The sequence below is a fragment of the Falco punctatus genome (genome assembly GCF_963210335.1).
Source record: "Falco punctatus genome assembly, chromosome: 7".
NCBI classification, from domain to species: Eukaryota; Metazoa; Chordata; class Aves; order Falconiformes; family Falconidae; genus Falco; species Falco punctatus.
Window position 1 is genome coordinate 36580952 of NC_137587.1, and position 26515 is coordinate 36607466.

Here is a 26515-nt window from a genome sequence, read left to right on the forward strand (position 1 = left end):
AAGCTCTGGAGATGTGGCAGTTGTGTGGCCTGCTCCTCAGGCTAAAAATGTGGGAAGAACCAGAGAATGAAACCACTTTTCTTTTTAGTTAGCAGGATCTAGCTGAGATGAGAGGCTGTTGTGTTTAGTGGTGGTTATATATATGAGTTTGTCCGTACTCCGAAGAGCTTAAATTCAAGTTTTTATGCCAAAGAATATAAAACCCCAGAGCTGTTGTCCCTCATGTGCACACAGGACACGGGCTCAGAGAAATGCGGTGATAGCTTTAGCCTCCAGCAGTCAATCTGTGGCATACCCTGGCACTGAACCTTTAACCACTGCCTATCTGTTTAACCAGGGGATTATCTCTCACGTTAGTTGCCTCTGTTAGGCAGCGTTGAGCCCTATTTCTGTAACCAGAGAAATTTTTTAAAAAATTGCTTTTCAAAACATGGCCTTGAATGCAATATTTAAAAGCTTGTTGGGAACTTTGTGAGTTGAGAAGGAAGGACTGTCTTTGGTGATTGTTTTTGATGTGCAACATAAGGTATTTTTCTCTATCTCTGCTGCAGGGTAACTGCTTAGCACAAGCTGATTTGCACTATACAGCTGTTACGTACTTCAGAGTAGCTGTGGCTGACGCAGAGTGAACATGTGTGTCCAGTTCCAAAATCTGTCTGAGAAAATAGATTATATCCACTGTTTGGCTTTGATCAATGAAGTAGGAAAAACAGATAACAAATAATCCTCAAGCTGTTAATAAAAAGACTACATGTGATACACAACTGTGATTAGGGGGATGTTGAAGACTTCAGGCTCAAAAGCAGAGAATCGTGGTGTTTATGCAGTTTTTGAATATATAGACCATATTGCAATTCTCTAGTCCTTTATACATTTGTTTTGTGTAGATAAAACTACTTAATTAGCAGTATTTTTAGGAAAGTGATGATTTGAGCTTTCAGTTTTCATGTAAGCAATGCAAATGTTTTGTTAGTCTGTAAACTACTCAAGAGGAAACTAATTTGTGTATGATGGCAAGAAATTATAGTTTATTAATACATTTTTTTATTGTACAGGGTGAATGGGTTATAGAGAACAAAACTTAATTTCACTTTTTTACAGCTTTGCCATCAGAGAGTATTGAAATCAGATCATACGGAAGTTTTACAAAGAGTGAGAACCCTAACCTGACAGCAGATTTTTTTAAGTTGACTTAGTATATGACAAGAAATAATCCCTCCCAGTGTTTTCTGGGGGGGGAAAACACCCTATCAAACTCTCCCTTTTTTCTCTTTTTAAATTAAATATAAAGTTAGAAAACATGCATCAGGTGGCAGATAGGATTGTTGTAGAGGAAAGAGTTAACAGTCTTTTTTCTGGACAGGACACGTTTCCATAATTCCATAGTTTTTAATGAATTATTATGTTTTTAACAGTTTAATTGAGCTGGAAGGATAAGTGATGGGAACAAAGAGAGAGAATGAATTTGGAGGACTTGCAAGGTTCTTTGGCAACTGGCAAGTGTGAGAGAGTTCCAGCTACAAAAGCAGCTTCGGATGATGACAGATGTGAATTGTAGGAGTGACAAAAGGGACTTAAAAAACAAAATATATGAAACTTATGAGGCAGTAGCTGGGCAGTGGTAGAAGTTGAGATTAGACAGAGGAAGACTTATATATCTGAGACTCAGGTCAAAGACTGGGGTTTATTTTACCAGGAAAAAAAAAAAAAAAAAAAAAAAAAAGAAAAAAAGGGCCAGCAGCTAGTAAAATTACTAAACTGGCAAAACAGCATGTTTATAACAGCAAACAAGAGACTTCAGCAGTGGGTTCTCTTTTTATTTAGTTGACTGTAGATAGAAGGTATGCATGATAGAAGCAATGCTGAAGGAAAGGGCAGGAGACCTACAATATAAGATAGGAAATAGGTGGTGTGTGAAAATACTGTAAAAGAATGTTGATGCACTGAGATTATCTGTTAACTTAGTAAACAACTCTGAAAGGAACTCTTTATTCAGAGATAATTTGGACATGTTCATCAGCCAATCCTTGTGATATTTTATAAAATAGGTGTCATGACAGTAAACACTGGAGAAGGGTAGGATTAATTTCTAAGCTCTAGCAAGCAATAAAATTTATCACAATTAAGAACATCTAATAACTGCACTGGCTTATTTACTGGCAGTTTTTGTAACAGAAATAAAATATGGGTCCAGTAACCAATCTTTATTCCTGCAGTCTTGTCTAGCATGGGCTTGAATGGGTAATGTCATGCAAGTAATCCTTTTGGATTTAGTGGAATTGTATGTTGACAGCAAGTGTTTCAGGGCCCAAAGCCTGTGTGCTGAATCCTCTTGCACAGCAACTGCAGTAGTTTGAAAACTGAGACATCAGAGGTTTTCACAGTAATAGAGATATTAAACTAAAGCAGCTATATTTTTTCTGATTTAGTTGATATACACCATAAGCAATGTGTGAAGCTGCCAAACAAATACCATTTTCTATCCTTAGAGAAATAAAAACTAGGCATAATAGGGCCTATCTCACAAATTGCAGTAGGAATACTTTACAGAATAATTTTGAGCATTTAGAAGTGTTTCAACTGGCATATTTCTGTTTTTCATTTCTCTAAGGAAGTTATAACTCTGCTGAAGCTTAAAAAATCTTCAATGTTACAGGCTTAAACAACCATAGAAAACTTTAATCTTTGCAGAAATCCAAAATTCTTGTCTTGGGAAACTGAAGGTCTTTTTGGCAGATTCTAAACATCTGTTAGATTAATCAGGCTTGCTTGTGGCAAAACAAAATTCAAGAAGTAAAGTTTCTTTCCTTTTCCATGTTCCAAAGTCATCCATGAGGAGAACAGTTACTACTGCAAAGTATTTTTGTCAAGGCTGTCACCTCATGATGAGAAAAATTACTGGTTTTAATTAAATTTTTTGAATATTTTTACATATGTCATGGTTGTATCAGCTTTTTCTGAAGATACCAATAGGTTATTACTATGATGAGCTCTGGCTGCATTTTTTTTCTTGAAGGCAGACAGAATCTTTGTTTCCGTTACTCTTAGAAAGATGCCAGTATTGTTCCCTAAGTATATTTACAGTGTCACTCACCAGCATGAAATTATTTGCTTAACCGTAAAGGGAAACACAGGCATATGGTACTTTTTTCCATTTGCTCCTTATCTTTCAAAATTCAGTTGCTACATGGATATTTTCCTGGGTTGGCCAAACTGTGTTTTCTGTCATTTTTGCATTGCCTCTTTCTTCCCGCACTATTTAATTTTTTGGTTGTTATTTGATTGTATAGCAGACGTAGCTCTAACTGAATTGTTTCTCAACTACGTTTTCCTTGGAGGTGTGGGGCATTAAGAAGCTGAGCATAAATAGTAGTTTGATGGTTTGGTCTTATAGCACTGTCTAATACAGTGAATATCCCATGCTCTCAGTGCTGGGAGGATTGAGGGTAGAGTTTGCAGATAGATGAGGAAATATACCACATGAATTGTTCAATGTCAGAGCCCTTGTGGTTCTTTCACTAGCTAGACGAGAAGAAATGCTGCATTTGAACTCTACTTTGAGCTCACAGCTGCAACAAGAAGTGGTTAGCCCGTATTTATGGTTACCATACATCTTTAGATACTGGCTGTACCTAAGGCATAAGCTTATTCTATAAAAACAGTTCTTCTAAGAATAATTTACATTCGCTAGAAGAGTTTAACTTGCTTTTTCTTTATACAAAACAAAATCTGAGAATTTCTACATCCATGCTTGCTACATTGTGACTTTCTGTTAACCATTTACTCTTTCCAAAAAAGTTAATGACATGTCTTTTGCTTTTTGTCTTTCAGATTTCCTTATGTGGTCAAGTAGATGTGTTTATTTCAGCCTTAAAATTGCTGATGTCAGTGCTTGCTATGGCATCTGTGGCTTCACCGGTTATATTTAAGGAGTTTTGTCCCTTATATTATCTTCTCAATGCCATTCCTACAAAGGTCCAAAAAGGCTTTCGCTCTGTTGTGGTATACCTCACAGCACTTGATACCAATGGAGACTACATTGCCGTGGGGAGCAGCATTGGAATGCTTTATCTCTACTGCAGACATTTAAACCAGATGAAAAAATATAATTTTGAGGTAAATATCAACTTTTACTCTTCTCTCTTCTAATGAAGCTGAGTTGCTCAGAATTGAGCTGCTGTTTGTGTCTTGTTAACTTTGTGAGTTTTATGTATGGTTTGTTTCAACAGGGGAAGTGTGAATCTATTACTTTTGTAAAGCTGTTGAGTTGTTTCGATGATCTAGTCGCTGTTGGTACAGCCTCAGGTCGGGTTGCGGTTTTTCAGCTTGTGTCTTCATTGCCTGGAAGAAACAAACAGGTAAATCTTTGCATTTGGCTAAACTCCTATGAGGTTTAGTATGGCAAATCCTAGTACAGTGTTAGCATGATTCTTTAGGGTAGTGAAAGTGAGATAATTTTGCCTGACGAAATATCTGTGAATGTGTTTTAGGCTTCATACATTAAGCTTATAAAAGCAATAATCTTAAGGCATACTTTTTATTACAAAAGATACATTTAATCAAAAATGCTTTTTCAAAATGTCTCATTTATAATAAATGGCTGAGCTATTAGGTGGTGGGTTTTGTGGGTTTTTTGGTGGTGTGGGGTTTTTTTTGGGTTTTTTTGGTGCTAAATAAAAATTAGAATGACCTGCACTTTTGTACTTGATCTCTCCAATTTATCAGTCAGAGTCACTGAATAGGTTTTGTGTCTCCATTTTTCTCTTCTCCTCGTTCATGTATTGCTTTGGTATTGTTTCACAGCTTCGGAGATTTGATGTTGCTGGTATCCACAAAAGTAGTATAACAGCTTTAGCTTGGAGTCCCAATGGAATGAAATTATTCTCGGGAGATGACAGAGGGAAGATTGTCTACTCTGCCCTAGACCTAGACCAGGTGAGCATTTATTATAGAGGCCTTAAATCTCATTTACAATTTTCTGAAAGAATGCTTGTGTGTTTAAATATTTAGTAGTTAGTTGTTTAGTATCACGTATTTAGTTGGCCTGCTTTATTGGTACACATACACTTGGCCAACTGTGCACACACCCAAGGAGATAGCCTTCGCAACTGCCTTACCTTTTAAAAAATAATGTATTTTAAAAACAAAGTGGTGATCCTTCTTATTTTACCACGTTCCTGTCTGAAATGTCTGAAATATTTTCCTTCAGCTTTCAGCCAGTCTTTTGTTTGGAAAGGGTGCTTTTGAATGATGTGATGTTGCTGATTCACTGTATTGAAGAAGTACTTTTGTTCAGAATTGTTCAGTAACTCAGTGTAGAGTGTGGAATAAAGGTAATGTTTGGTTTCTGCTGGGTGACTAGCAGACTAGTCACAGGTAACTAGTGTTACCAGTAAATGGAATTTTGCTAAGGTCTTGTTAATACAGACCTGGGACGTCAGCAAAGTAAGTACTAACTTGAATTTCTGTATGGGAGAGAAGTTTAAATAACAGCCATTCTGATTTACCTACGATTGTCCCTCACTTGATTTGACAGAAAGGTTTAACATCTCCAAATGTAAATATTTTCTCAGCATTGTATGGCCTGGCAGTGGAGAAGGAAGAAAACGTGCCCTAGGGTTTCTATTGATTTCAAGTGAAATGCATTAGCTAATGGTCCAAGAGAAATCAGATTTCATAGTGTGCCACTGATACGCAGTCTGACTCCTCTCTTGTCTGCATAAGGGAACTCCACATTCATTAAACGAACTTTGTGCAGCCGTAGTTGAAAAGCTTTAGTTTATTTGTTTTCTCTTTCTTGGGCCTATTAACTTCTTTGAAGTGTTAGTTATTACTTTATATTTTTAGAAAAGTTGACTTGTGTTAATTGTATGTGTCTTTAAAAGGGTATTTGCAACTCCAGCCTTGTATTGGAAGAGCCATCTTCAATTGTCCAGTTGGATTACAACCAGAAAGTGCTGCTTGTCTCTACTTTACAACGGACTCTACTTTTTTACACAGAAGAGAAATCTGTCAAGCAAGTCGGAACACAGCCCAGAAAAAAGTAACCATCATAAAATCTTGATGCAGGCACATCTATTAATTGTAGCTTTTCAGAGTAGATTACAGAAAGATTGATCTAAGCAAGTGAAATTAATACAACACAACAGTCTGCTCATAAAAAGTTAGTTGCAGTAGCTATGTGTGCTCAAACATGAAACAATTCTACCTACTTAAAAAGTACATGGTTGCAAATATGTCACAATCATATTTTCAGGGCAGTATTATGCAAAAAAATATTTAAGATGTTTTCTCATTTTTTTTAAACTGAAATCACTGCCAAACTTCCTCTGTGGTCCTTCTTGGTTTACTGTGACTTGTTCTGAGCAAGCATTGTGATCAGCTCCATCTAACGTGTGATGTAATATCTGATTCAAAAAGCAAGTCAGCACCCCAATTTCACTTATTCACTGAAGTGAATTAAAAGGGAAAATGCGTAGCAAGCACTTAGAGCTGACTCAAAGGCTAGGAACTTCTTGTATGACTTTCTGGCATCTTCTATTGTGTAATCTCTCTTGGATATGAAGGAAGAGGGCACCCAGTCTTAGAACAGCATGTCTGACTATATCTGGAAGTAGAGGAAATTGAAAGGTTTGTAAGGTATCTTTCAGGGATATGAATTATAAGAGGAATATCAAGCACCCACCATCTTATGTACGAGGGGTTTTCTTGGGTGCTAGTAATAGTGGTTTTATGCATGAGACATGAAGATTTTAACATTTGAGGTCCATTCTGTGCTTCTTGCAAGGAGAGGTTATCAGTTTCTTAGCATTAGTTTGTGGTGTTTTTCTTGATTTTTTATTAATTCTGGGAGAAAGATTGACTGCATAGTAGGTTCTTTCTTGGATGGATAAAGTGTACTGTTAAGGCTATGAAGCTTATTAGGAGGAGTCATTTCACTTGCCTAATAGGTGTAGTGTGTGACATCTAAAGCTGAGGGAAAACTTGTTATTTGGAAGCACTGTTCTTGTGTTACTGTAACCAAATTTGTACTTCAGAGGTTTGACCGAATACTTTGATTAAAGACTTTTATTTTTCATAATTTACATTTGTAAATTTGTGCTGTTAGTTTTAAAAATTGTTTCTAAGTGGAGTATATAGCTTTTAAAATAAATTCTTCTTTTTCATTTTAGCACTGGCAAATTTGGGGCATGTTTTATACCTGGCCTATGTAAACAGAGTGACCTGACGCTATTTGCTGCCAGACCTGGGCTTCGTCTCTGGAAGGCTGATGTTCATGGAACTGTTCAGGCCACATTCATATTGAAAGATGTATTTGCTGGAGGAATAAAAACTTTTGAACTGTATCCTCGTTTGGAACCACCTGACAGAGGAAGTTACAGCTCCCCAGAGAAACACCTTGGGCTTGTTTCGTGCTTTTTCCAAGAAGGATGGGTCCTGACCTGGAATGAATACAGCATCTACTTACTAGACACTGTGAACCAGGTAGATAAATGTTGTGGGTGCATATTTTGTTTGTTACTTGTTTTTGTTTGTGCTATGCCGTGAGACTGTCTTGGGGTTATTCATTACACTTCTATGGTTTAAATCTGTATTTAAACCTAACAAAGAAGACTTTATTCTCTCCCTCTTCGAGTTGTCATTGCAATGACAGGCTCACAAACTAGCCTGGTATATTATGCATAAAGATTAAATATATTTAAAACTTTCAGTCTGGATGTTAACATCATAATTTTGGTAGTTAGAAAAGCATATAAAAATTCAAATTAGTAATGCAAAAAAGAAGTTTTTAGGTTGATAAAACGTGCCTGGAACTGCTTCTTTTTTCCTTTCTACTACTGTTGGTGTCTGCAAAAAAACAAGTACTACATTTTATTTGGTATAGAGTGAGCTGTTAGCTATTTTGTCTTCTTAAAAGTGTGTATGAAAGTGAATACAAGCTATTATCTTTTTTTCTAAATAGTTTTGAACATTTGTACTGTGACTCTTTTCTGCCACCAAATTGTATGTTAAGTTCTAGTTATATTGTTGCTGTTAGTTTGGACAGAGAAAACTAATAGATCTAAATTAAAATTAGTACAAAAATTAGCAGCACCACAATTAAAGGGTGCTTTCTTGTTCCTTTTTTCTATTTTCTTTCTTTTTTATATGATAAAATCTTTATTCTGTAACTATATATGTTGATTAAATTCCAGTGAATGCTTTTGTTAAGAGCACCATCTTGTCCAAACAGTGTGTTTGATCTGATGCTGATTACTTCTTTCTGTGTTGACTCTTTATAGGCTTTGATTGGTGGCTTGGAAGGATATGGTGATATTGTGTCTGTGTCCTGTACCAACAATGAGATTTTTCTCTTAAAGGGAGATAGAGACATAATAAGAATTTCAAGTAGACCTGAAGGACTGTCATCAATAGGTTTGTATAGATTAGCAAACTTTATGTACTCCATGCAACATGGTGCCTATTGTACTTCTTTAATACTAAAAAAGCCAAAGCCACAAACCAAAACCACCACAAAAACCTTCAGGTTATTGCAAAAACATGCCAGATTCTGTAGAGTTACTTACCTGTTTCTACAAATTATATTTAGAGATCTGATTTATCTGCTCATCGGAGCTTGTGTTTTGGCTGCAGTGAGAATGGGGGCATTAAGAAATTATAGTTCCCTTTTTTTTGAGAGTGGATCATCATTATCCTAGCCAGGCATCTCTAATCTGGGCATTTGAGACCTTATTCTAAACCACAATACTGAAGCAATCTGGATTCCTGATCGTGGTTATCTCTTTACTGATCAGTCTTAATTGTCTGAGCTGGAGATGCCAGAATATGTTGATTCTGTGCCACCTGTCACCACCCACATTCTGGGGAAATCTCATCCTTCCCAGCAATGAAAAAGAAAGAATGGCAAAACCCCCAAATAATAGTCACTAAAATTCCAAAAATAAATTGAGAGTTTATTTTCTTATTTGTTGCCATCTGACTTCAGCATCTGTGTTACTAGAACTCACAAGACGGGGTTAATAATACTTCATTAATGATGGTGCTGTCTGATTTCTCAATCTTAAAGATTATAAACACCATTATCCAGCATATTATGCTCACAGAAGGTTTATTTACGCATGTAAAGTACTCCATCTTAGCTTTGTATTAGCAAAATGCTAGTAAATATGCTATGAAGTCTCACTGAATTCTAGAGAACTTTCTTATCACCATGTATTAGCAGTAGCTTTAGTCATTGAAGCAGTACTTTACTCATAAACTTTGAGGATTTTTTTATTATTTTAATCTTAGCATCCAAGTATATTTTGAAAGGAGCCTTATTGAAGTATATTTTCTTCTAATTACCACAGTGGTTAGTCTAGTAAATTTTCCTTGATTTTTCCCCCCCCCCAACATACTGAATGTTTTAATGAAAAAGTTAAAGATACAGGGTGGCACTTCAGTGTGTTGCACTGTTGGGTCTTAGCTAAACACCTGTACCATTCTTCATACCTAAACATAAATTCAGAATTTTGTTTAAAAAGTTTGATACGGGCTTTGGGGGATTGATGTTACTAAAATGATTTTATATAGATTTACTTACATGAAGTTTACATTGTGCACGTGGATATACATATTTGAAATGTTGTGAATTTAGAATATTTTTGCGTTGCATAAAGCTTCTTTTCTTTCAATACTCTCCAAGTACTATGCCTCTACTCATTTGATGCACTAATGTTTATACTTCTGTTTTTCTTTTGGTCAGTTTCAGATGTGAATTCAAAACTGCTGAATCCTTTAACGGATACGAGTCCTAAATTGCTGACCCCGTTATCAGTAGTTGCATCTGTATCATCTGGCCCTTCAGTGGAAACAGATAAAAAAATGGTTACTTCCCCCTCAGTTATGGATGATAAAAATGACTCTTATTCTTTAGTGAAAGATGATCTGGAAACTCCAATGCTATCAGAGAAAAGTTTTGATAGAGTGGGAGACTTGAGCAGTGAAACAAGAAAAAGGGTCTGCTCTGTAGTAAGCGAATCAAGAAGCAGGAGCAGTTCAGTAAATTCTGTGGACAGTGGCTCTAGCTTTATGATATGTGCAGACCAACTTTCAGAAGCTCAGAGAGAAGGTCAACTTCCTTCACAACGGTTCAGCACAATCAGCTCTGAAGATTTTGATCAGGAACTGATTGTGAAGCCAATTAAAGTAAAAAAGAAAAAAAAGAAGAAACAGGGTAAGTCTAGCAGAACTTTCTCTGCCACTACTCATTATTAGAACATGTCACTTCTGATATTACACATAAGAGAGTGTGTTTGACAGACTTCGTTTATATTGTATTGTCATGCTCTTGAGCTACATGAGTGGTTGTAGGGGGCTGTTTGTGTTTCAGATGAAAGACAGTTTTGAAAATGATAAACTGAAGTCTTTTTAGATGTATTTGTTTATTATTTTAACTTTGGTTTGCTTTATGTAAACATGCTTAAGGTTCCAATGTATGGGTTAATGGCAACATACAGTGGACTCTGCTTCCAGTTTTATATTGGAACTGTGTAATATCTGTTCATCCGGTTTAGAATATTTGACAGTGTCTTTCTTAGCTGTGCTTTTTAATTTGTAGAATAGTGTACTTTATTATTTTAATTGTTTACTGTATTAATGTTACAACTTTTAAATATTTTGCTTTAAGACTTTTTTGGCTTTATACTTTATACATATACTTTAGTGTTGAAGTTGAAAAAAATCAGTATGTTGAATTTTAGATTTAACTCTATCCCCAGTGATAGAAATATTTTAATGTTTGTCTTTGATTCGGAATTTAATAGATTAAAAAAAAATACTATCCCCTCCCCTTTTCTTTCTTTTTTTTTTTTTTTTTTAATGAGAACAGAAAGCGGGACCAGGAAAACCCACAGCTCTCTGGAAGGTACACCAATTTATGAGCGTCAGCTTTCTGGTGATAGTCCACATTCATTGAATGCAGACTCCTTTTCCATGACTTCCAGCCTAATGAGTGGCAGCATTGATCATTTGAGTACTGGATCTCCAGATCAGGAAAGCATGTTCAGTGTGGAGTCCCATACAATGTTGCAAGAAGATAACGGTTCAGAAACTTTCAGTGTCCTACAGTCTCCTGAGTCTGCGACTATACTAATTAATGAAGAAAATGGAGATACGGTTGATTTACAGAAACTACCAAACAGTGATAGTGGCATGGGTACTTCAACTATTATAGATACTTCAACATCTGTCTCTCCTCTAATCATTACAGAAGACTTGATGAGCAGTGTTGATGGTGAATATAATGGTAGTGTGGTTTCTGCAAGCAATGAATGCTGTCTTGGAAAGCTGAGCCAACAGGAGGAGCAGGATTTCCCTACACTGTGTAAAATAGATGAAAACTTAGATAAAATGGAGCTGCAGGACACTGAAAAATCTTTTGAAGAGCCAGACCTTACAGACCAAATGTTTTTGGAATGTGACAGTGTACTTGGTGTTCAGAAATCGCTGACACCAAAGGAAAGTGGTGAAACTGGTAGGGAAGACCAACAGCAACTCTCTCTAATACACAGCGCTCTGTCAGATCCTTCTGTGCTCCACTTTGACATCTCTAACGATGTTTATTCAGATAACAGTTCCATTTCTGGATGGAATTTTGAAAGTGCAATCAAAGCTAAATCTAGTACTAGCACTGCTGAATGGGTAACAGATACTCATGAAAGTAAGACTGAGAAATCTGCCTCAAGTGATGAAGAGGATATTTATGGACATGGATTACCGTATTCATCCTCAGAGACTAGCATGCCTGAAGTTGGTGCTGGGCCTGGTTCCCAGGATGTGGCCAAGATAAGCCTAGATGAAATGGTGCTGTTAAAATCTGATCAGGTATATGTCTTCAATTTAGTTAAAATACATAATTGCAGCATTTCAAAAGAAACATTAATGTAACTTCTATCCTTCTTTAGGAAAGCAGGTTTTTTTCTTGGTCGATTCAAGTAAAAAAAGTAAAGCATAAAGCCAAACAGCAAGATGTGTCGTAACTCTTACAAAATGTGATGTATCAGACTTGAGAATGGTAGGTGTGCTTAAAATGTGAAGCTGCACTGGCTATATTATTCCCAGCTCAACAAAAATGCTGTCATAAAACCATCCAAAGACTGAACAGTAAAACCAAGTCATGCTTAAAGGCTGCTCCTTGTTTGGGCTTCCACTAGCCCAAATTCTCCACGATGCTATTCCCAACTTCATCTGACTTCATGGGTAATTAATGCTGATTACCTCAAATGGCCAGCCCCTAGTTAAAGGATCATTTTACCTGTAAATACTCAGAATAAGGATTAGTCCTTCTCTATGCCCTAGGTAGCAGTTAGTACTATTTAAAATGTGGACATTTTTCCTTTTCCTGTTAACCTCTTTCCTTCATTGTTATTTCGTGTGTGAACATTTCCAGAAATAGTAATTCTTGTACAGAAAAGAAGTACTAAAATTAATTGTAAAATCTGCAAAACTGCCAAAATCACTGTGCGTTTTAGCAGAACTCTTCCCGATGGAAACAATTCTTCTTGGTTGTGGGTTTTGTTTCTTTTTAAACCTGTAACAGCCTTGTACTAAGATGAACCAAATATTTGTTGATATAGGTTGGGTTATAAGTTGATGGTGTCGTATCTAGTAACAGGTGCAGCCCAAAGTGTAGAAGTCTTTTAGTGTCAGGTTATGATATTCTTACACTCTGGAATGTTTAGATAAGCTTTACAGATGCTTATGTTGTAGGTCATGTATGTAGTGCTTGGGTTCACCTCATGCAAGCTATCAAAATTTTAAGATAGCAGTCTTTAAAATTCTGCAATGCGTGGCTCCTGTACCATACAGAGAGCATCAAAGCTGGATGTTTAGCTGTCTCTGCACTCCAGCTATCTTGTTCCCTTTGCTCATAACTCAATTTATGGACAATAAATGATTTCCTGGACTAAAGACAGACTGTACATTTTTATATATTCCTTTTCGCATCTGCCGTTTACTTTAAGTATGTGTTCTTTAATTAATACAAGAAGATTTTCCACTTTTTGGAAGTAGGTGACACTGTGGAGGGGGTTGTGGGTTGTTTGGGTTTTTTTGCTGAAACTTTTGTTTTAGCAGTCTTACTTGGCAGTACATACTATCTTAAAGAACACTGAAAGATGCAGTTTTATTTTGCACAAGGCAAATATATTATTCATTGATTAAGGTACTTGAGAACCTTAAGTTCAGATCTTTAATCAAAATATGGGAGCTGCTGTGTGTATGTAGCCATTTTCTTGTGCGGTTTGTAGACATCTGACACTGTTCTGACTCTGCAGTTTTTAGTTTGCAGAGAGCTGGATGGGATACTCTGGCCCTGGTTATGGCATCCTGAGCCTGGTAGTCTCCGAAAAATATATTTGGTGCCTGGACTACAGAGGCAGCCTGTACTGCAGCGCCCTTCCCGCGGCCGGGCTGCGGTGGCAGAAGTTTGAGGATGGTGTCCAGCAGGTGGCGGTTTCCCCCTCAGGTTGGTTGGCGTCTGCCCCACCGGGACTTCCGAAGTACCAGACTTGCATAGAATTGTTTATTTGCTTTGCTCTCCTGTTTTTTTTCTAATAACGGCTATTATCTAATTAGGCGAAACTTGGGCATTTTTCTGAAAGTACAGATACGGTTCAGTGTATATGTAAATTCCACATAGGCAGTTTAGTATGTGGGGTTGTTTAAATAAAGTACTTCCAGAAACTTGGTGGTTTGGGGCTCGTTTCGTGTAAAACTACTGTGGGTTAAAAAAAAAAAAAAAATATTCATTCAAGGTGATATGACTGCATCTTCGCTACCTCTGCATACCATGTTCTAGTTTAAGTGGCTGTCATTCTAACAGGTTCACATTGCATTTTGGGAAGTTTTCGGCATGTGTCTGCCTGATTAAAGTGAGCTTCAGAAGTAGCAGTTCAGTGGCAGGTGGAGATGAATAAAGAGGTCCTTGTCTATACAAAACCTTGGGTTTTGTTACAGAACTGCTTTTGATTCCCAAATTTAAAATTCTTTTTCTTGTAAATGTAGAATGGTTTTGTGTGGGGGTTTGTTTGTTGATTTGATCATTTTTTTTAATACTAAAGAAAAACTTTCAATTTTTGTGTGGTTGGAAGTGAGGGTTAAGTTTGATTAAAATTAAACAGGTTTTGACTGTAAACTCATGTCACTTTTGGCCTTCCAGATTGTTCCAGGACTTGTGTGAAAATACAAGTTTCTCAGACATTTTCTTTACTTAGTCTCCTGCCTTGCCACTACTTTTGTTCCCCTGTCATCTCTAAAACCATGTGTCAATCTTGCCTTCTCTCTGTAGGGAAAGATTTGCTATCTGTTTTAAGAAGAAAGATCTGTAGCTGAGCTTTCTTATGAACAAAAAAAATTTAGGAGTAGCTACAGTAGGTGAGATCATCATAGGTTCATCCAGCTCAGTATCTTGTCCTTAACAGTGGTCAAAGGCAGATGCCTGCAGGAAAGGAACAGGCTAGCATGTATGACATTTGCCCTTCGTAGTTTCAGACTGCAATTGGTGGCTCAGAGATTTCCTGGGCAAAAGGTTGTTGCTCTGTGCTTATTACCCTGCAGTTCCAGGAACTCACCCAATTTTCCATTGAACTCGTGCAAATTTCTAGTATCCACAGTTCCCTGTGGATATATTGACACAAAAGCATTTTAACCACAAATGTCAAAATGGAATCAAATGCTGCTTTGTGAAATTATTCAAAGGAAGTTAATATGACAATGCACTGCTCTGGTATGAGCCAGCATGGATGCCAGTCAGTACTTAAGTTTGGAATTCTGTTTGGTTTTCTTATTCTGAACTGTCCTTGCTAGTTTGAGTGAGGGGAAAAGTTCTCAAGTTGGATTTGTGCAGTTGCATTGCTGCATTTTGTCTGCTTGTGACATGACATGTAATGAGCAGGTAACAGTGCTGCCCACTGTGATGTGCAACAGCACACCTGTTCAGGTATTTGTCACTCATGACTGGTCCACAAAAGTTATGTTTTAATGCTAGTATTTGTAAACAGTGAAAGTACTACAATTAACCCCTTTTCCTTTATGTACTGAGGATGTACCAACATAGTACAGAAGCAAGCCTTGAACTTCAGTCTCTTTAATAGTAGGCTTATTTGTCCTTGACATGGAACTTGTTTTGTTAAGTTTACAGTGTGTGACTAAGGAGAAGTAACTTGCATTTGAACATTTAAAAATTGTACATACTCTAATGGTAAATGCATTTCAGGAATTCCTAGAGAAGTTAGCCACTGTTCTGGTCTTGCTTTTTAACAAAGAGACAAAAAAGTTGTTTAAAACCTCGCATTTTTGTTTAATGCTACTGGTTTGCCTTTCCCCTGGGATTCATTTAGGTGTAGGCATGAGAAGTCAGCTGTCGCTGTTACAGTAATTGCTAAGTGATACTATGTTCTCTCTTAACTCCTCATACAGGGGCTCTTCTCTGGAAGATCGAACAGAAGACTAACAAAGCGTTTGCTTGTGGAAAAGTAACTATAAAAGGAAAACGCCACTGGTATGAGGCTTTACCCCAGGCTGTATTTGTAGCTTTAAGTGATGACACCGCCTGGATTATCAGAACAAATGGAGATCTGTATCTGCAAACAGGTACCTGAATTAATTGCAGGTTCTTTGAATTTTTGTGGGCTAAGATTTTGAGTTCAAGTCTATGGAATGGAATGGTCACAATTTGGTTTAAACTTTTATCCACCACCAGCACATAGGGAAACCTTTTTAACTTGAGAAATGGTTGGAAACAGTTGTGAGATTCTGGGTAATTAGGAGACTGGAAAAGCCAGTTCATGGCCACTTATTTTTTTGTGCCAAGTGGAGTATCTACAGTATAGAGAATTTATGATATTGGAAGGATATGGGATAGATGCAGATAAATAAAAAAGGATTGCAGAAAATACTGAAATAATATCCTTGCCTTGAAAATGGTATGATGCACCGAAACAACTGAGCCTGAAGTGGGTTTTCTTTTCTTGCTTTAAGGATTTTAACAAAGTTTTAAGAAGAACTTTGAAAGGTGATGAGATAGTGTGTGGCTGTTCAGAAGAAATTCAGGTATGGGGGGCAGAGTAGGGGAAAGTAGAAGCTATGTGTTTTGAAAAGCAGAAATCTGTTGGTGGTAAGAATTACCACTTGATAATGAAAGGAAGATATTCTGAGATAGAAGATCATAAAGTGCTTGGAAGTATAGGCAAGTGGTATGTATTTTACATGATAAAGAAAGTAAAGCCAGTGGAGGAATATAACAGGCTGTGGAGCAGCAATCATCACAGCTGCCTTCTCACTTGGATGTGAATGAGGCAAGAATCAGGAAAAAGGGATAGTGCAGTGGCAACTTTGAAGTCATGGCCTTAGTTTTATCTGCTTCAGTGAATAGAAGAGGATGCATTTTTTAGGTGTTATGCGGACAGTATTTGGGCGAAATACAAGGAGGAAGGATGTAGCTCCAAGTTTTAGAGTTAAGGGATAAGAGTATCAAGGACTCTTGGGCATGCAGGCTTTGCACAGAGAGCTAAGTTGGTGACTCTTGGGCATGCAGGCTTTGCACAGAGAGCTAAGTTGGTGAGAAAAAATTACAAATAACATGATGAAGGAATTACTGGAAAAATAAGAGGAGGACTAGGCAAGACACACTAAAGCAGGACAGCATTCTAGAATGGCTATCAAAATTCTTACTTATCTTCTAGTTAATTCTGGTACTCTTCTAATTTCTCTTGTAGATTTAATTGCTGTAGCACAATATAGAAATTCTTTGTGATTAAGAAAACTGTTGAAATGCACAGTGTTGTTTCAAAGATACTGTACTCTTAAATTATTTTCTTTAATTAAGTGTAGTAGTTAAAGAGAAATCAAGTGTCCTGCTCAAGGTCCATGGGTATTGCCAAAGAGCATGGGTAGTGTTGATAAAGAGTGAACTTTTGCTGCCAATCACACAGGGCTCTGTGGAGGTTTTATTCTCTATATTCTGTCAATATTATTCTTCCCTGCAAGAGATTGGTTTGATTACATCAGCTTACATTCTGCTGTTCTTAGACTTCTAAATTTGTCTTCAATGCCAAAAAGAAATTCTCAGTATATGTCTTGTTAATGTGAGGCAACCAATGATAGCTGTTCCTCCAAGATCTTTTCGTTCTTTCCACTGTTCTGTCTTAACTTCCATAACAAAAGTGTGTGCTCAGAGGTTTAAAAATGAGCATTCTTTGTGTTATTTTAGAATATCATACAGAGGAGGCTGTTCATACTTGCTTCGGCATCATGAGAAGGTTAAGCAAAATCTATGGCTCTCGAGGAGTTTCACATGCAGCCGTGTAAATGAAGTGTAATTGTGAAGATGACATGTTCCTGTAGATAATATGTATGAATGCGTGCAAACTTCCCATAAATCTGCCAGAGCCTCTCCCCTTCTTTCAACACTACACATTGTGGCATGCTCTTTTTGTAATTTCTGCCACTATTCAGATAGGTTTCCTCTTCTCCTGGCACGTTTGAGTAAAAATGCTTCCATTACTGCTTTTTTCTTTGATGCTTCTGTCAAGTCTAATACAGGTTTTATAAATGGAGATTCCTGATCCTGACACTAGAGGGAGGAAAGGAACAGAAATGACGGGACAGGACTTGGGTATTCTGTGGGATGTTGAAGGATATACAGTGTTTTATTTATTAAAATATAAATTCAGCTATATTAGATGAAATGATTAATAGTTGATAGAAGGAACAGTCAGTCAAGGAAATACTGATCAAATGAAAAACGTTAGCATGCCAAGGATATTCCCTTCCTGATTTTCTTTTGTTGAGTAGCTTTGTCTCTTTTCTTTTAGTTGCAAAAAGCCAAAGTTTGTAAAGCAATCCTCATTTTTTGATTTCTAGGCCTGAGTGTGGATCGTCCTTGTGCCCGAGCAGTAAAGGTTGACTGCCCTTATCCACTGTCGCAGGTTACATCCAGAAATAATGTTGTGTGGGCATTGAGTGAGCAGCGGGCCCTGCTATACCGGGAAGGAGTAAGCAGCTTTTGTCCTGAAGGAGAACAATGGAAGAGCGATATCGTCAGGTAATGACACGGTGGTGGGGCAGCATCATAACCAGAATGACACAAATAATTGTTTTCAGTGCTGAGATTCCTTGATGTTTGAGAAAGTGTTACCTGAACTCATGTGTATACAGACCTATATGAGTGTGTGTCCCCTTTAGTCTTTGTCCAGACATATTCAGAGTAACTGCTGTTTTTCTGTCTGATGAATGACTTCCATGTAATGAAAGAAATTGCCGTAAGTAGAAGTAGAAACACAGTTTAAAATGAGTTTAAGAAAGTGAGAACAATTTAAAAAAGATCTTTATAATAATCTGTCAATATAATTTTTTGATTATATACTGTTTTTTTAATCTATGCCATAATGGCTTTAATGAATTCTCTGGATATTTGAATGAAATTTTTTTCTGAGATTAAATGTCAGCATTTTCTTGGTCATCCACACAGATAATACTTCTCTACTTCGCAGTCATATCATTTTATAAATATTCTGGGTAATTGGTATTTAACTTTGTAGTTGATCCTATGCTCGCAGTGATTAATTTGAGATAAAGTTAAAAGCACTGCGTGTTTACTGCTGGCTTTGAGAATCTAGAATATAGTCTCTCTTGTGACGTCAGCCTGAAGCAAGTATAGGAAGAAATTCCAGTTCTTGTTGTCATATGATTTTATCTTCCACTGAATATCCTGTTGTGAAGCTTTAACTTGTGTTAGCTCACAACCTGGTATTTGGCCCTTGGAAGACTCTAAAGGAGATATTCCGTGTCTTGTTCAAATCTGAACTTTGCATGTGCTTTAATTAGTGTATTTAATGAAAATATCTGCTTGACCTATGCCTTAGGTGGAGTTAAATGTTCTTGGGCTTTGTATTACAATTGCAGAAAGCAGTCCCTGTTTGTTTGTAAGTCGTTGAGAGAGGTTTTCTGAAAGAAATAGCATTGTTGGCTACCTTTTAAATGTCTGATATGATCACCTGATCCTGTTGACTCTCTGAGCTTGAAAATCAGTTTAGTTATACAAGAAATTTCTAGTCCTAAACTCAAGATTTATCTTTGCCATGTAGTTAGGTTGAGTTTTTTATTTATGGTCCCTGAACTGCTAGTATAGTTCTCAGAATAGGTCTAGGAAGTTGGAGAAGATACACTTACGAAGCTGCTTTATCAAAAGTCAAAGATCACAGCTCTTTATTTCTTTTTAGTTTTATTGTTATGTATCTAAGTTTGAAATCTCGAGGGATCTTTGAAAGGCTTACTTTTTTTGTTGTTGAATGGTTTTTACTTACGCAAACTAGTAAAATTGGAATTACTGAATTAACTGTGAAAATTTGAAATCAAATGTGGTTTTGAGCTTGGCCACACTGAATTCGATGATTTTGAACTGCCGTTAGCATTTTAACAGCTTCCTTAAAATACTGTAAGCATAGATTTGAAGTAAGTTTTTTAATTTTTTGTACTTGTTTGCATTTCCAGTGAAATGCAAGCTTTGGAACCAGTGTGCATAACCCTTGGAGATCAGCAGACATTATGGGCTTTGGATATCCATGGAAATCTGTGGTTCAGAACTGGTATAGTTTCAAAGAAACCACAAGGAGATGATAACCATTGGTGGCAAGTAGGCATTTTTTTTATTTTGCTTTCAGTTTAGTCTTTTACCTTAAGTGTATTATTTGCATTGTTTTCCCATGGGATAAAATTCAATGAAATGTTTGATATATTGTAGCACTCTTTATTCAGTTTATTAAAACTGCGGTGTGGCTATGGCTGAAATCCCTTTTCATGTCTTCTATAAACAAGAAGGGAAAAAAAAATGCCCATACCATGGCCATCCAGAGCAGCATCACAGCAGTTTTCAAGAACACAGGAAACGCTCTACCAGGTCATATCAATGGTGCATGTAGCTTGGTATCTTAACAGTGGCAATAGGATAGGACAAGCTGTTTAGGCAGAGCATACAAGTCTGGCTGCTGAGTGCAATCTCTTCTCTTGTCTTCCAGTATCCATCCTTTTCCTTAGCTAGATGAGACAAATAATAAGTAACCTTGCAAAAAAGTTTCTATTACATGTCTTTCCATTCAGGTTTTTTTTGAAAATGTGAGATGCAAGGCTGCTTGCTTCAATCACAGATCATGTGGGTAAAAAACAAGTCAGCTACTGCAATTACTCTCTGGTATTGATTTAGAATTCCCAACTCTTTGTTTTCCCCAGCATTTTTTATTTTCCCTTGAGATAGGGATGGGGGCAAAGGGGGTACAAAACCAATTATACAGAAAATTTGTTTGTCTATGTGTCTACCTAAGTTAAAAGAATTTCAGTTTATGTACATATATAATATCTTCTTGCATGTAGACATCACAAATAGCTTGGGTTTGAGGTTGTTGACAAACTGCTCTTTTTGTGCACTTAAGTATTTCCTTTCTTTCTAGGAGTATCCCAGTGTGTGGCCAACCTAGTTGTCCATGACAGAACTTGGGCAACTGTTTATTTAGACCTCCTCCTGCCTTATGAATTAAAATGCCCATGAGGTTGTTGTAAAGGAATATTACATACAAATTTTTGTGATGTGGTTTAAATTGCCACACTATGCAAGTTTCTCTCTTCCTTTGGGAAATGGAAAATTCGACTCGTAGCTTGCAGACTTCAACAAGTTTTTAGGGAGAGAGAAGAAGAGAGATGTCATTCCAAAACAAAAGGCTTTCTTAAAATGCAGAATTCAGAGTGGGTTGTTGGGCAGGAGGGAATTGTAAGATGATGTTTAATATTGGTACTGGTTTATTATCAAGACTCTTACTTATTAAAAATGTACTGTATTATTTTTCCCTTCCTACACTTTGAAGGTTTCTAAACTCTTGGGAGATTTCCTATACATAAAGTGCACACACGCACACACAGAGCTTCTGATGAAAGGTTCTGCAGTTCCCCCAAAAACGTAACTAATTAAGAACACTTCATTTTTGTTCCAGGTAAGCATCACTGATTATGTAGTGTTTGACCAGTACAGCCTATTTCAGACAATAATCCAGGCAACTCATACAGTGGCAACAGCAGCTCAGGCACCTGTGGAGAAGGTGGCTGATAAGCTTCGAATGGCATTTTGGTCACAGCAGCTTCAGTGTCAGCCCAGCCTCCTTGGAGTTAATGGCAGTGGAGTCTGGATCTCTTCAGGCAAAAATGAATTCCATGTGGCAAAGGGAAACTTAATAGGTTGGTGTGCTTTTACATCTAATATTTTTAGGTTAAGAAAAATAAATAGAATAAGTAACTAACTACAGTTTTGTCACCATAAAAATTATCCATGGTGAGGCAGGGCAGATTTAACAATTTTTTCCATGTTTAAAAATTAAATGAAATGATTCCTTAGCATTTGATCTTAAATACTTTCCCATTTAAAGGGAAACATTTTGCATGGAAAATTCATTGTCCACTACTGAACTGTGCACAGGTTATTTCTTTTAGTACCTGCATGTGTCTCTTCTCTGGGGTGAGAAGGTAATCTTGAGCTATAGTGCCTGTTTTATCTAGCACAGGGGAGTCTGGTTCGTGATTGGTGTGACTATGCAAAACAGTGATGTTATGGTTTTACAGCATTAGAGTAATTGCTTTATTTTTCTTGCTATATTTCTCAAAATAGAATTTTGATTTAGTACATTTCCTTGATCAGGTAAACACTAAGAATAGATCTAAACATTGTCCGTTTAACCCTGTCACCATATTGGTCTCCTGTTGAAGACCATTAATCTTCTCCCTTATCCTTCTTTTCTGCACTCCCACTTTTCTCTCTGTGTGTGTATACATACATATATGCATGTGTCAGCAGGTAGTTCCCCCTCCCCAACAGTTTCTTCAAAGATTTACATAGAAAATCTTGTCTAGTTGGTTGTTAATAATTGATTGCGATAGAATTTCTTTATATTTTTAACAATTTAAATAATAAAAAATTTTAATACAGAATTAAGTTTCATTTTAATACCACTCTGTTCTTTCTTTCAAGGCACTTACTGGAATAATATTGTGCCTCGTGGTACTGCTTCTGCCACAAAATGGATTTTTGTGTTGGCTTCCACAGCTTCATCTAAAGAAGGTTAGTGCAGGCATATGATATCTGAATTTTAAATAGAGTAGAATTGATGGTGTAAGTAGTAAAATATACTGAATTACTTCAGATTTTTGGTGCCTTTTCTGTATGCAGGGAATGTATTTGAAGTGAGGTGTAAATACATCTGTAAAACTACTGGAGATTAAAAAAAAAGTGTAACGTTCACTCTGCCACCTTTGGTGCGGAGTGGCATCCAACAGAGAAATGGGTAGTCCTTTAGGAGCAGTAACTTCCTAAAAGGCCGAAGCACGAATTGCCAGAATTTCTAATATGAAATCCTAGAGCACGCTTTGCTAGAATGCCTATGCTAACCAAGTACTACTGGTACTGCTTTCAGCATAGTTACTGCAGCAAATGGCACAGTTTATTGGTAAAAGTGCAACTATGCTAGGGAATTCAATAGCTAGTTACAATAGTTAGCAACTGCATTATCTAAACGCACTGGTGTTATTGGTGAAAATGTGTGATTTAGAGCTGAAAGTGAATGCTGTTTTTCAAAAGCAAGTATCAAAGAAGAGGAAAAGAGCAAAGGGAAGTGGTAGTGTACTGTTATGTATGTCTCCTCTCTATTAGTTTCTTCAAATGAGATCACTTACTACTTACTTGATTTGAGAAAGGGAGTATTTAGGTCCCTAAAAAAGGGCTTACGATGTGTATTTGTACTTCAAAATCTTACCCTATGAACATAGCCAGGAAGCTTTAGTTTTGTCTTCAAATGTACTGATTATTTTTTCAGAAGTAGTAGATGTGTAAGCTTTCTCAGAGTGGATTAGGAATTACTTCAGTAACAGAAATGTCCTTTCCATAGGAAGCTTTCTGTGGCTATGCCAAAGCAACAAGGATCTGTTTTGTGTCAGTGATCAGAATCCTCAGTTCCGTCCTTCTACGGTGCAGCTGCCACCAGAGGCTGAAATGGTGCACTACTCGGCCTGCCAGGATGCCATTTGGGGTTTGGATAGTCTTGGGCAGATATTTATCAGAACGCTTTCATCCAGCTGTCCAACAGGCATGCACTGGACAAAACTGGATCTCTCTCAACTAGGTATGCTATTTCTATTGAGAAAACTATCTCTAAACTCTCTTAGCGGACAGTCGGTATTTTCCTTCAGAGGCATCTTTTGGTTTACTGATGTACAGTATTGCTTGTACTGGATTAAATAGTACCTTACAATAATGACCCTCACAGCAGAGGAATGTAAAACATCAGGAACAGCTATGGCTTTCAGACAGTATTTCACTTAGCCTTTTGCTGGACACAGCATGTTTACTGTTTGCAAGATATGTGCGTGTGATTCTTACAGTTTGTCAGTCTGAGATAACTTGGCCTGACACAGTGCTGTGCAGGTGTACCAGTAGCTTTAACTAGTGTAGTTCTTGTACAACAGGATAACCAAATCATGTGGTTCCATACATAAGACCCTGAATTTTGTGGTTAAATGCATTCTTAACAGAGTGATCAATGCTTTGTTAGGATCCTGTCAAGGAAAAATGGTGCTCCAAGAGTGGTATTTTCCAGGAGTGATGCAGCTGATAACATTCTTAGGTTCAAGTTTATGCTGATCTAATGATTCAGCATAATGTTAAGAATGTGCTGCTGGTTAACTGCTCTTTTCATTTGGTTAGGCATAAGGCCAAGGTTGTTGACTGTGTTTTGATCATTAAAATATCCTCCCAGTTTGTCTTTGGGATAATCAGGCTATTTGTCAGTTTCACCAGTAGTATTCCAATTAGATTTGTTTCTTTGACTATCAGAACATTCTTATCTTCATGCTAACCTGCTTTCCTGTTTCAAGTGAAGTTAAAAGGCATTGAGGCTATGCACCATTTTAAAAGTAATTCAGTAGTTTTGCAATTTTTCCATTTTTAATGGCAACTTTCATGACTAGTCTGAGAACAAACAAACAATGTTAACTTTAGGGTTAAGGAAAGGCAGACACAGCTGGCAGACTTTAAGCCTCACATACAGTTTTAGGATACAATTTGTAATACTTCATGGAAGACTTCTTAAAATATGTCTTTTAAAACTAATTTGTTTGCCAGTTATACGCCAGATTTTCCAGACCTGATGAAATGGTTCCAAATAACTAGTTGTACCATAGTTTAATCACTGCTTAACCAGGGGGGTGGGGGTGGGTGGGTGAAGTTGCTGTAAAATGCAAATCAGGATTCTGTATGGAAATGATAGGGTTGCCAGCATTAATGTTGAAATATTCATATTTTGTTGGTAGTATCTTTGTCTTGCATTTACACTATGCACTGGGAGTAGTATCTAGTAAATTTGATTAGAGTTGCACTATTGCTATGAGGGTTTCTAAACACAGTAGAATGACCTTTATGTTTCAACAATAAACAATGCTTCTGAATCATGCTACTTTCTCTAAACAGTAGATGAATGCTGTTAGCATGACCTTCTCTGAAGATAAAAACAGTAAGTGGGAAGGGAGAAACCCCAAAACATTTACATAAGGACTGCATTTTTGAATATCAAATTGTACTGTAGACATAAATAATATCAGCTATGCCGAGTAGGTGATATGTGATTCCGTGTTTGAGTGCTTTGATGCTTGTTTGGATCAGAACATTTCAACAGCTGAGACATCATGTGGCAAGGCCATTACTTTGAGTCATACTTCATGTTAGAAGGAATAATGAGGTTTTAGTAAGATTTTGGCTTTGTAGCTGAATGTGAAGCCCCTGTCTGCCAAAGAAAGTTGTTGTAGATATTCTTACCCCAAGCAGTAGAAGTTTTTTGTGCATGGTTTTGTCATTTGTTTTTAGTGTGAAACTGTATGATTAAAGGAAATTCTGGGGTGAGATTAATTAATTTGAATTCTTACAATTCAGAAAGTTAAGTAATTTTGGTTAATAAGAAGGTAGGTTTAATATTACAGATAACTCAAAGATAAAGCTGTCTAGTTTTGTTGTTCCCTGTTCTTTAGCCCAGCAGGCCTTAATGACAGGGAATATTGCCTTCCGCAGAAATAAATGCGCTAAACTTGCACTCTGTGGGATAAAATTGCGCCTCCCTCTTCAAGGAATGCTGTGGCTTATGTACTTTACAAGGATTTGTTGCCAGATTTCATGTCACTGAAGAGAGAACTGTTACCAAGAATGGGATATCCCAAGCAGTACTGGCATGTTCAATCAACCAGCAAGGCCTATTTTTAGTCTTCAGTTTGGATTCTGACCAAAGCATTCCTTCTGTAGTGTATCTGTACTGATTGGGTCCCTCTTTCTGTAAAACATGTTTTCCATTACTTAGCATTGTGTTGTCCCAACACTGGAAGAAAAAAATAATCAAGTGTTATGTATATTACATCACATGGCTATTCTAAAATGAATGTGAAAGAGTAAGAGTTCCAGTTGACAGTTAACTAGCAGTTCTTTTTAGTCTAAAATATCAGGTATGCTTCTCTACTGTCTTTGCAAACTTTTAATGGCAAGATTGATGGGTGCGATTGGGTGTGCAAAAAAACCCAAACCAACAAACCCAACCACCACCACTATCCCTCAAATTCCAAAACATACTTACTTGGCAGCTTTGTTTTCGTTGTGCTGACTTACATATGGTTAATATGAGATAGATGTAATAAATATATATACTGTTGAATATAAATCCATTTGAAAATCAGCTCCTTTATTTACAGATGTGACACTGGTGTGTCAACACTGAAATGCATAACCTCTAAGCATATTTTTAAAGTGCTGGTAGCATTAGGAATGTTCTTTGCTGAGTGTACTGGCAGATCAACACCTTGAAAAGTCCACAGGCTTGGCCAGCTACAGAGAAGAGTTCACATTAGGTCATATGAAAGTTTGACTAGGCACTGATAACATTTGACACAGAATATTTCCCTGCTTGGATTCAGTTATTTTAATAGCATATCTTTAGTGTGCTTTAGAAATTGCAGTATCCTGTGAGTAAAACATTTAATTTTTAGATATAAATACCTTACATATACTACCTATTGGGTTTTATTCACTGTATCCAGTGACACTTCTTTTTTCTCTCACAAGTTGTATTTAGTCATTTATGTGACTGTGTTTAAAGCTAGTTTAATACAATCAAGTATTAATTAATTAATTAATCAATTAAAGTTCTCATTATTAGCTGAATTTGAAAGGAAAATGCCAGAATGCCAATAGTCTTTTTGTTACTAGGTGCTGTAAAGCTGATCAGCTTGACCTGTGGAAATCAGCATGTTTGGGCCTGTGACACTGGTGGTGGCATTTATTTCCGTGTAGGAACTCAGCCTTTTAACCCAAGTTTGATGCTTCCTGCGTGGATAATGATTGAACCACCTATACAGGTAAAATGTTGATTACAATTCTTGTAACCTAGTGGTTAGCTCTATGCTT

General features: G+C 36.9%; 1 protein-coding gene across 4 annotated transcripts in view; it reads left to right on the top strand.

The window, feature by feature from the left end:
• The window catches only part of TECPR2 (tectonin beta-propeller repeat containing 2), a 55256-nt gene that overhangs the window by 946 nt on the left and 27795 nt on the right, over nucleotides 1-26515 (top strand). For all 4 annotated transcript variants that reach the window (XR_013929303.1, XR_013929304.1, XM_080394557.1 and 1 more), the window contains exons 2-17: nucleotides 3832-4116; nucleotides 4230-4358; nucleotides 4804-4935; nucleotides 5886-6043; nucleotides 7173-7485; nucleotides 8283-8415; nucleotides 9746-10216; nucleotides 10871-11865; nucleotides 13324-13507; nucleotides 15460-15633; nucleotides 17905-18085; nucleotides 19534-19675; nucleotides 21024-21264; nucleotides 22052-22141; nucleotides 22965-23198; nucleotides 26318-26466. Coding sequence is in view for 2 of the 4 variants with exons in the window: in XM_080394557.1 (XP_080250683.1) it covers nucleotides 3883-4116; nucleotides 4230-4358; nucleotides 4804-4935; nucleotides 5886-6043; nucleotides 7173-7485; nucleotides 8283-8415; nucleotides 9746-10216; nucleotides 10871-11865; nucleotides 13324-13507; nucleotides 15460-15633; nucleotides 17905-18085; nucleotides 19534-19675; nucleotides 21024-21264; nucleotides 22052-22141; nucleotides 22965-23198; nucleotides 26318-26466 (3960 nt within the window). In the remaining 2 variants the exon portion in view is untranslated. The remainder of the gene's footprint in view (nucleotides 1-3831; nucleotides 4117-4229; nucleotides 4359-4803; nucleotides 4936-5885; nucleotides 6044-7172; nucleotides 7486-8282; nucleotides 8416-9745; nucleotides 10217-10870; nucleotides 11866-13323; nucleotides 13508-15459; nucleotides 15634-17904; nucleotides 18086-19533; nucleotides 19676-21023; nucleotides 21265-22051; nucleotides 22142-22964; nucleotides 23199-26317; nucleotides 26467-26515) is intronic.